The 11,784-nt window shown below is 42.7% G+C and overlaps 1 protein-coding gene across 1 annotated transcript in view; it reads right to left on the reverse strand.

Annotated features, from left to right (window-relative positions):
* Positions 1 to 2,723: 2,723 nt before the first annotated feature.
* NOL4 (nucleolar protein 4) overlaps positions 2,724 to 11,784 on the reverse strand; it is a 46,934-nt gene continuing 37,873 nt past the window's right edge. The window contains exon 6 of the mRNA XM_015426395.1: positions 2,724 to 2,917. Within this exon, the coding sequence (XP_015281881.1) occupies positions 2,724 to 2,917 (194 nt within the window). The remainder of the gene's footprint in view (positions 2,918 to 11,784) is intronic.

Here is an 11,784-nt window from a genome sequence, read left to right on the forward strand (position 1 = left end):
TCTGTTTATCACACAGTTGTTTAAGGCGCACGAATCATGGCAAGAAAGAGTTTCTAAGCCTACACATTTCCTGGATAGAAACTTGTAGAGGCATAGAAGTTGATGGGTTTTGCTACACTTCCTCATTGTACATGGTGTCATTTTTTGTCAAAAAATTGTATTATATAAATACATTGACCTTTCCATCTGTTACATGTACCATTATTCTCTTATGATATTTTGATTTGTCCAAATATATGGTGGTAAGCCATCTCCATTTTTCTCTGATGTCCTATAAAGCACATCTGCTGTAACCTTTCTGTTATGTTCTGCCAAGCTAGCCTTTACAATGGTGAGTGGCTTGCCAAGGTTGTCTTAATGCCACGAATGATGGTCATGTATTTCTAATGCCAGCATTATGCTTATTTTGTGCTCCAGTTGTAGAACGTGATTAGGGCCCCTCCCAAGGAGTCTGCAGCCTCTTACATAAGTAGAACAACACTGTATGACAATCACACAGAATTAAGTCTTTTGAAAACTATATTTCACTAGACAAATGAAGTTGCTCAGTCGTAACTAAACTCTAGGCAATATGGCGCTCAACATTTATGTAGAGCAGCCCCCTGCCCTTACACTGCATGTACTATCTAAATAGTATAGAAGGGAAGGTGGCATGGTATAGCCCAATCTCATCAGAGCTTGGAAGCTAAGCAGAGTTGATACTTGGAAGGGAGACCGCCAAGGAAGACTCTGCAGAGGAAGGCAATGGCAAACCACCTCTCTGCTTCTCACCGGCCTTGAAAGCCCCTTGCTGGGGTCACCATGAGTCAGCTGGGACTTCATGGCACTTGACACACACAGACAAAAATAGTTTACCCATTCAGAATGCTATTACTTTAGAAATTATCTGTAGCATTAGGTACAAGTTGGATTTTAAGCTGAATTTTCCTATTTAAATGTGATCAGTGTTATAAAAAGAATGCCCTTTGCATATGCTAAAATATTGTTTCACAGGCCTGTATTGAAACACAGATGTTTATTTACCCAAACAAAACAGAGGATTTTTTTCCAGCCCTCATTTTTTAAAATTTTATTTAAATTTGTGAACATTTAAGTTCACAAAAAAGAAAGGTTTGTGTAATTAAGTACCTCCAAAACACTCATTTCAATAGGCTTTTAAAACATTGATATTCACCAACAGTATCACAAAAGTTGTCTTTTTAAACATAATTGTAAGCAACAGTAATTCTAGAAACACTAAAGGGAAAAAAAGCATAGCAATGTCCACAGTTACAAGAAAAAGTGCACATTACTTTGTCACAATCACGGTCATTACTTGAAAAACTATATGTAACAAGTAGATAGAAAATATCATCGATGCCTTAAACTCATCATCAAAAAACCAAATTACATAAAAAATTGTACACAAAATAAGGCAAATTCAGGAATGCACAAGGAACTTGTTATTTAACAAAAGCTAAACAACAGAACAGGTATTACAATAAGCATAAACTAAAATACTTTTCTATAAATACATAAAAATAAGCTTTCTTTAGCGCACAACAAAAACGCCATCAATGTTTATTTGACATCTTAAAATAACAAACAGGGTGGGGCAACATCCGGGGTTGAGAGCCTTGTTTAAGTGGCAGCTGTATCCTTTACATTTTTGTACAGTTTTTTAGATCAGCATTAACATTATAAAAATCACACCAGAAGTGTTAATGGCCCTTTTCAGTTACATATTAATTTAAAAGAAAAACAATAAATACACACAGGAGTGCAAATTTTCCGATTGTCACTTGCAACCTCTTCACATTCAATCATCTACATCCATTCACTACCAGAAGGACTTGTACAAGACAGCAGCAGCAATCCTGGAGTTAAATGAGCTAGCTTGTAAGAGATCCTTTAAAAAAAAAAATTAATGATATGTCTTTTAAAAATAACCCTCACATCCTAATTAGTTGATAATAAAGCTGCAACTTGTTATGAAATGGAGGTGAGAGTGGTGTGAATTCAGGAAATGTCTACTTCCTTTGGACAGCATTCCAGTGATATTTATGTAGGGATCCACCAGGGAATGGGCTGCTCAGCACAAAAAAGGTACTTGCTGTAGAGCGGATGTGGATGGGTGAAGGGGATAGAGTTTCAGAGAAGAAGACTATCAATAACTCCTCAGAACACTATTTGAAAAATCAGTGACAAATTTACCAAAGTAAAAATGATCAATTTAGAATGAGGAACAACATTTTGTCTTGTTTTCCCTATAAAATTACATTTTCTTTAAAATACAAGATCCTTTTCATTGCAATTGCATCCTGTTAACAACAGGGCATTTGGCAACTTTTTGCCATATAATGCAGCTTTGAGTCCACTGAGTCAATAGCACATTCCACTAATATTGCACTTGGATTTTGGACCAATTTTGAACCCCCAGTATCTTCTGTTTTCATCCATGTTAGAAAAAGTTAATATTTCTAGCCACTTTTTGCTATTGATGCTGACACACGAAAACAAACATAAAGCAATAGGCTGGATATATCTAAGTATTTCAGAAATATTAGAGATCCCAGTTCACTTGAAGAACCTTAGCACACCAAGAACATCAAGAAAAATGTGGCATTATGGTAATTAAGTCATCAACAGGACTGTGTAGTGTTTGAAAGATCTGCTTTGGGAATTCAAAATGCCATTAGTGGAAATTCTGTGATAAACCTAGGTCAGCAGGATGGCCATGTGTCTCAGTTCTGCTGCAAAATAAGGTTTTCTAGTTCATCTGCAGAACGCAGTAAAAATGCAGCTGATTCTCGGTATCCTGCCACTAGTTGCCGTACTGCATTGATTTCTGTTGGGCTCAGCTGAGGTCTGGAGCTGGTACTACTGGAAGATCCAGAAGTCGTTGCTAACTGCCTTTTCATACTGAGATCAGTTGGACCTGGAAATGGCAAATGAAAACTACTGAAACATCAAGATATCTTAGTTGTTTATTTAAAACATTTCTGTGCCTCCTTTCTACCCAAATAGGGTCTCCAAAACGATGAATGTTTCAACATTAAAGCATTTCAACTTTAAAACAGCATTTAAAATAAAGTGCATATAAAATATTTAAACAATTCAATAAAACACAAACTCTCAAACTCATGTAACAATACAAAGAGTGCCAACAACAGTTAGTGGGGGGGGGAATGCCAAATAAAGAAGTCTTCACCCACTGGTGGAAGATAACAATAGAGGGAGACAGATAGGTTTACCTGGGGAAGGAAGTTTTAGAATCCCAATCAAGAAAGCCCTTTCTCAGTTTGACACTCATCTCGCTTCAGATGGTGGGGGCACCTGAAGCAGGGCATTCAAAGATGACCAGAGCAGATGGGTAGGTTTATATGAGAGTAGGTGGTTCTTCGCATGGGGTCGCGAAGAGTCGGACTCGACTGTGTGACTGAACAACAACAAGGTGGTCCTTAAGACAGACTGGCCCCAAGCCATACAGGTCTTTAAAAGTCAATACGAGCTCCTTGCACTGGACTCAGATGCAAACTGGGAGTCCGTATCGATGGAACAATACTGGAGTGATATGGTCCCAGTGACCTACTCCAGTCAACATTCTGGCCACAGCATTCTGTACCAACTGAAAACTATGTACAGTCTTCAAGGGCAGCCCCATGTAGAGCTCATTGCAATAACCTAATCTAGATGTTACCAGGGAATGCACCACAATGGCAAGATCTGTCGCACCCAGGATGGGCCACAGCTGGCTCAACCAACTACATTGAATTTATGATATTTCCCGTACAGATCTCAAGGACAAACCACATACATGGGGGAAGGAAGGATGGAAAGTCAGGAAATACTTTTCTGTTAGTGATTGCTTCATAAGTCTGGATTGCTTCATTTAGGTGTTCACCTGGATTCACTGTTACAGTTCTGTTGGCACTATCAATTGCTCTTTCATGGAATTTTAGCCATACTATCAGTTTTAAATGGACAGCAGGTGACATCCAAGAACACACAAGTTATGCATCCTGTATCATCATCATTTTATTTATGCAATGCCTTCAATGTGTCCAGTGCTTTACTTATGAAAAATGTGCATACACAATTACAAGCTGCACACTGTGACATAAAAATACAAATGGGAGAAAATGGGCGTTGGCCACCCTTAATGCACTGGTGCCTGGTTTGTTCATATCATGGCCTTGAGGTCATTTAACCCAAAGAATGATTACATAGACAGGACTTCCATTGGGACTCATATTGATTTATTGTCACTGTTGGAAGCTGGGTATGGTGACTGGGGCATGTGCTCAAACACTGAAGCTCCACCAGCTTCACAAGTCACCGGCTGTTATTGTATGTTTTGTAAGTCAGGATTACTCATGCACTTGCACAGAAGCTCAGCTTTTTCTATAGCAGTAAATTAAGCCTGATGCTCAACAATCTTCTGTGTCATATCACTTTTAATATTCATTGAATGTCATTTCTTTAGCCATCAGTGGGGTGACTGAGTCATTTATAATGCAACTAGTTACTAGACTATGGTTTATGGATTCATTTAAGCTGCATAGATAGCACATATTTTTGATAGCTAAGTAGTTCGTGTTTTAACTAAATCATTCAAAATGCTAGAAGCCCTCTGAATCCTCTTGAAGACTTAGGTGTTCATTTATCATATTAGCTACTGAGTAAATCTGACATTAAATACACTGCTGGACAAATGACTTGCAAGATTTTACATGAGGTAGTTATTGCCTCATAAATTACTCATTGGCAGCATCAATTACCTAGAATTCTAGAATGCAGGTCAGATATATAATACGGCAGTTTATTTCACTGATAAAAGCACTGATTCATGACTATCAAAGTCATATATGAGTTATCTTTCCAATAATCCACCCCAGTTACTAGTATGGGACAGCCAGTTTAATACTTCGTAGCCTGATGGGAGTCAATAGATTTCAGTGATATGGAACAGCCAGTTTGATATTTAATAGCCTGATGGGAGTAAATAGCTTCTGATAAATTCAAACATTACCTCTAAATTGGTCATTAATATTATAGACAATAATTTATAACTACAATATATAATGTTAAAGTCTGTGATGAGATGTAAAGTCATTAACAATGGCCAAGATCCAAAGAATTGTGACATTAATTCTCAAAAGTGATTTCAGAAATAGTCTGTGGTGTGGTATGGAAGTCAGCTGTTCAAAACAGGGAAAATTAAATGTTCTCTGGACTTCTGCAAGACCCTTGCATGGGTTTAAGTAGATCTTTGGATCCCAGCCAATATTTTTAAATCCTCAAGGATAAAACAAATGGAGGCACATTGTTACTGGAAAAGATGCCTCCATCTTATGGGTTCTATGTTCAGCTTTATTATGCACATGTTCATCCAAGGAGATTATCTTTCCATCTAGAACAGCACTATCAAAAAGAAAGTTTCACCAGGCAACATTTTATTTACTATTTAGCACTGAAGGATTATGTTTTGCTTGTCACTTTTTATAACAATTATTATTGTTTTTAGCAAATTATATATCTATTTTTCTAATTGTTTCTTTCCTAGAAGAGCAGGCTAAAAATGTAATTAGTGATCTGCAGTCCTGTCTTCAACATACACCTGCTAGGTGAGGTGAGATCAGTTCTGAATTTCAGGGTAAGAGTATTTATCTACTTATTTCCTTCCATTTATATACTGCCCTCCCCGCAAAACAGGCTCAGGGTGAGTTCCTATAATAATCTGCTGAGTGCATATTTACATCATAAAAACAGAATAACAAAATGCATACAATAAAAATAATAAAACACTAATACTTTAAAATAAATTATACTCTAACAGACACATAACTCATAGGGGGAAGGAGGGGGGAGGCCAGATGGAATAGGATACCTGCTGCCTCAACTGAAAACCTGGCAGAAGAGCTCTGTCTTGCAGGACCCTATGGAACTGTAAAAGCTCTCACAGGGCCCTAATTTCTGATGGGCGCTCATTCCACCAGGCAGGGGGCAGGGCCAAAAAAGCCCTGGCCCTGGTTGAGGCAAGTCAGATATCCCTAGGGCTAGAGACCATCAGCAGATGTTGATTTGAAGAGCACAGTGCCCTCCAGGGTTCATATGGGGAGAGGCAGTCTCGAAGATATGCAGGCCCCTGGCCATATAGGGCTTTAAAGGTAAGAGCCAGCACCTTGAAATGGATCCAGTATTCAATAGGCAGCCAGTGACATCAGTACCTGTGCCGCTGTGTTCTGCATCAGCTGCTATTTCTGGAGTACAGTCAAGGGCAGCCACACATAGAGAGAATTACAATAATCTAGCCTGGAAGTGACCATTGCATGGATCACTGCAGCCAGGCCACAAGGGGCAAGATATGGGGCCGCCTGACCCACCTCAGATGGAAAAAGGCTGATCTGGCTGTGGCAGTGACCTGAGCCTCCATAGACAATAAAGCACCCAGGAACACTCCCAGGCTCTTTACCTTTGGTGCCAGCACCAACTGGGCCCCACCAAAGGCTGGGAACCTGATGCCCAACCCCGGCCCCTTATGGCCCAGGTGCAGGACCTCCATCTTCGATGGACTCAACTTCAGTCTGCTCTGCTGTAACCATCCAGCCACAGCCTGTAACACCCTGTCCAGATGTTTGGGGGCAGAGTCCAGGCGGCCATCCATTAGCAGGTAGAGCTGGGTGTCATCAGCGTACTGGTGACAGCCCAGCCCATATCTCCAAATAATCTGGGCAAGGGGGCACATATAGTTATTGAATAGCATAGGGGAGAGATTTGCGCCCTGCGGCACCTCACATTCAAGTGCGTGTCACTGAGGCAACATAGCAGCTCCTTTGAGCTGGTAGTATGCTATCACCAGTGGAATCTTGTCACCAATAGACCGCCACCAGCACAAAGGGGCAAAAGCATGCAGTGCATGTGTGGGTGTTGGGGGTACAGGAACAGCCACATTTAGGAAGAATTCTATGCTCACTCATCCTTCATTCATAATCCCCATGATGCTATAACTTCATATCTGCAAAAGAGGTGGTGAAAGTTAAAACATTCCCTTTGAAGTCAATGGAGAGCTCCTGAAAAGTATCTCCCTACCTTCTCCATTTTCAGCCCACAATCACAACAGAGGATAGGATTCTGATCAACCTTGCAGCCAATGAGAGTGCAATACCAGTAGGGAGATGTAATTACCGGTCAACAGACACTCTCATCCAGTATAGCATGGGGCCTACATAGCTCTGTTATCACGTTTTCAGACCACAGAGCACACATATGGGTAGTTAGTGATGGCCTACTGCAACTGATTTGCTCTGTGTAGTGATACACTTGGGTTCTAATTCTGATATCACCCAATTTGTATTGTTGCTGGTGAGAATCTCTCTGGCAAGGGTTTTTTAACTTCTGTATCACCCTGTGGTGACTCAAATGACCATTTCCTTATGGTGGTGGAAAGTGCCATCAAGTTACACTCAATTTATGATGACCCCTATAGGATTTTCAATACAAGAAACATTTCAGAGATGGTTTGCCATTGGCTGTCTCTGTGTAGCGACCCTGGATTTCCTTGGTGGTCTTCGATCCACACACTAACCAAGATCCTGCTTAGCTTCCAATATCTAATGAGACCGGGCTAGCCTGGGCCATCTACATCAGAGCCCATTTCCTTATATTGCCATTTACGTACTGTTCAGCTAATGGTGAGCCCAAAGCATCGTGTGCTGTTATTCCTCTTGTTCTTCCCTATATATGGGGCTCTGAGCCCTCTCTCCTGTGAACTGCTCACTTCCGTCACACAGACAGTAGGAACTTAGCCATAATGGCCGAAGTTATCATTAGGATACATGACATAATTGAAAAGATTTACCACAGGAGGTTTCAGTTTCAGACTCCTGGAAAAGATAGTTTAGGCTGCGGTCACACGCGCCAGAAAAAATGGGGGGGGGAGCAAGGCTATTTTCTCCGGAGGGATTTGACCCGCAGTTGCACAATCACACCTCCCTTTCAAGCTGCAGGTGCAGTCCGTCAGTTCGTGATCAGATGCAACTGCGGGTGAGTTGGGGTGGTGATGCATTTCCCCCCATGCACTTAACTGAGGGATCAATGAATCACACCTCTACACCGAGGGCTCCCTATGGAGTTTGCGATGATGCGCATACTGTGAGGGGGGGGAACGACACGGAGTCGGGATGGCCTGATTAGACCATACCGACGCTATGAGAGCACGCTGGAGCAATCAGACATGGGAAAGTCCGTCCGTGGCCCGTCACAACCCATTAACTACCGGATTTTCCCCAGTGTCTTTTAATTCCGCTTCTGCGGTGGTGCAGAACAGGTTGCCAATGGCTGCGGGGCGCTTCCCAGATGTTGTTGTCTGATCGTGTCCTTTAAATCCACCCGGCATTCGCACCTATTTCGGGTCTAATTGTGCATATGATGGCAGCCTTATTTTACTAGTACCAGCTCTTTCCAGATTTTTCAGACTGTCTCATCCATTTTAGATTATGAATGTTGTTTCAATTTCCTAAAGTTACATTCCTCAAGAAAGCATTAAACGTGTGGTTATTGCAAAATCTTGCTGTAAATTGAGCTGCTGCTACTATTAGAAGGAAATGGAACCCAGCTAGTCATCTCAACTTGTTCTTAAAGGGATTTATAGAGCAGCAGTAGAGTAACAATGAAGTAATAAGGCCAAGTGATAATGCTAGAGTACAATGGAGCTTTGTCCAAGTGATGTACAGGCAGGCATGTTTCATTCATAACAATAAACTATGGTTATTGAGGGAACAATTGTTGGGGAATCCACAGCAAACACCTTACTCTTCACTCCTTCCCTTCTGTGCATCTAGAAAATTATGTTTGCTTTTGTAGCAAACCATAGTTTATTATTTCACTTGAATTGCAACATGTGATTTGTTCTTTCTTTCTGCTAGGATTAAACTGTGGTTTAGAATCCTGGCTTCAAGGGCAGAGAAAAGAAACCACACTCTATGATTTGGACAAAACAACAAACTATGTATTGCTGTGGGAAAAGCCACATGCAAGGAAATAGGGAGTAAACTAGTCTGAGGATTCCCCAGGCTCATGGTCACAATGACATCCCATGGGCTGTCATTACATGTGAATCTAGTCACAGTGTTCAGAGAAAGTAATGCCATGCATGTCCTCTGCCTTAGCTTCATTCAGTTAAAGTTACAATGGAGACATTTTTGGAGCACTTTAAATGAATGTTCTGACTTTTGTTTTCATGCAAGCAAATCTTCTTTCTTCTGTTAAGATCAGTGAATCACTCTGGTCAAAGGAAATTCTAGGAATTTACTTTTATAGAAGGAACAAAGGAGAAATAAAGCCCAATGAATGTGTGATGAAATCACAGAGGAGAGTAACTTCTTTAGGTAATGTTGTTTGATATACTTCTTAAATTCTGTGCTATTAGGGGTCTTAAGCTGTATGAAGCTGTCAGTCTGGAAGGTAGCAAAAGCATTTAAATTGGAGTAGTGTGGCCTTTTTCCTAACTGAGATTCTGTGCATCTAGCAGGTGGTGCACAATGGGTTGAAATTCAAATATGTGGCAACACTGTTGTAGCATGAAGATATGTAAACTGTAGAAATGCTTCTAGATGTTTGCCGCACAATGATCAGGTTCACAGACTGAGTAATTTTGGACTCAGCTTTGTCCTTGGTGAGGCAGATGTCTGAAATTGCCTCAACCTTTTACTAACTAAAGGTGGCCAGCTGTAGCCACTCTTCACCTCTCCTCAGCCACACATGCCTCAGTAACATTCAGACTAGGATGCTGTAATGTGCACCATGTGGGGCTGCCCTGGAAGATGGTTTGGAAACTTACATTTAGTCAAATTGCGTCAGCAAGGGTCCTAACTGGGGCCCAGTGCGGAGCTCATATAAAGCCAGAGTTGTTTCAGCTACCAATTTGTATTCAAAACTTGAACTGATTAGGCCCTGAAGACCTGAATCTGCCCATGTCAACTGGCCAGGACACTGAAATCAACAAGCTGCAGACCTGGAATCACCGAGAGCTATTTTTGAGGCAGTGGGGCCAGGAGCAGGTGAAAGGGGAGGCTTTCCTGTTCTTCTCCTTGGCTCCAGTATGGTGAGGGGCCTTGGCGATTGGCCTAGCATAGGTACCTGGGCTGGCTGTAGGGGGACAGAACCTCCAGGCAGACATGGAGCTGAAGACTTCATTCTGGTCCGTCCCCCATTACTTATTGGAACTGCCACCTGGGTTTCTTGTCAGCTGGGCCCATTTCTCTCAAGGGAAAATTGTGGCAGGGAAGAGGACCAGCACAAGGAGAAGAATGCAAGAAAAAAGAGGGTCTGATGACAATATTCTGCAGGGGCCCAATTTCAGCAAGCAGCCTTATTGGTGATGCAGATGATCTCCAGCATGGGATTCTACTCCTTCTTAGCACCTTTGGTGGCAAAGTTTACTCCTGGCAATGTGGGCAGCAGGCAGCAATCCCAGGGGCAGGAACAGGTAGGGTGGCTGCAGCAAGAGGACTGCAGTGAGGGAGTGGGTGTGGCAGCCTGAGGCCTGGCAGTTCAGCAATGGCTGCATGAGGAACAAGTGCACCAGCATGGGCGCTGTGCTCATAGACATGGTCGAATTTTCCTGGGCTTTTGGTCACCCCCCAACTCAGTAGGGCCCATTGCTGTGCTCTATTCCTTTGTGCCTCTGGCTTGGATGCCTCGTCCCTTCCTTTCCAGCTTTCCCAATCAGGGGTCCAGTGGGGCTGCCCAAAGCCCTTCCATTTCTGGCCTCCATTCTTTTGGGCTAGGTTCCACTCCCCCTTCTCCTTCTACCTTCAGTCAAATCTGCTGAGGTCCCTTTCTGGCTTGAACCATTTAGAGAATTAAAAATTTAAAGGGCTTAAATATAAAAATAAATGAAGGGGGAAAGGGAGAGGGTGGTTTTCGTTTAGCTTGTCAATTAGGGGTTCATTAATGATCCATTAGCCATGCCAACCAAGATGGCCTTCTCCTTGGCCAAGCAGCCAGCAACCCTTTCAGTTTGGCCAAGTGCCTTTCTGTTCCCCTACCTCGGCCAAACAGCCCGCCCGGTGAAAGCAGCCTGAACTCTTTTGTGTCTCAGCCTTAGCAAAACACCCAGTGGCCTTACATGTGTCCACCACGAAACATTCAGTGGCCTCATACTCACCTGTGCAGGGTCATTGTAGAGGTGTGCACACAAAAAAAATCAGATTTTTTTGGGTTTGGATCTACAGAGCTCAAATTTTTTTGATATTTGCCAATATTCCTGAATCCCAGTATCGGTATGATACTGGGGTTCAGGAATTATTGGACTAGCCAAATTTATTTGGCTCAATTATACTCTATGAGGACTGTCCCCATAGGGTATAATAATGCCCCCCTTGAAGGGGGGGGTTTCCTATCACAAGGGAAGGCAAATTGCCTTCCTTTCAATGAAAGGAGTGTGCCGCCTATGTGGCGCAACTCCAGAGAGGTTTAAAGTTTGAATCCCCCCTGGGGCTGCTCCGCAGTGGTGGCATGCTCTCTTCATTGAAGGGAAGGCAATTTGCCTTCACTTCAGTAATGGGAGCCTGCTATCCCAAGCTAGACCCCCCTGCCTCCCATGGCCTGCCTGCCAAAGCGGGTGAGCCAGGGAAGGCCTGGAGTCAGCCCCCCACCTTCCCTGGCCTGCCCACTGAGGTGGGCGACCTGGGGAAAACCCTGGAAGGAGTGGGGAGGCATTTAAATGCCTCCTTGTGCCTTCCCCAGCCCACCAACCTTCCCTGGCCTGCCCGCCAAGGCGAGTGAACTGGGAAAGGCCTG

This window comes from Gekko japonicus, unplaced genomic scaffold (genome assembly GCF_001447785.1).
Source record: "Gekko japonicus isolate JY-2015 unplaced genomic scaffold, Gekko_japonicus_V1.1 scaffold802, whole genome shotgun sequence".
NCBI lineage: Eukaryota > Metazoa > Chordata > Lepidosauria > Squamata > Gekkonidae > Gekko > Gekko japonicus.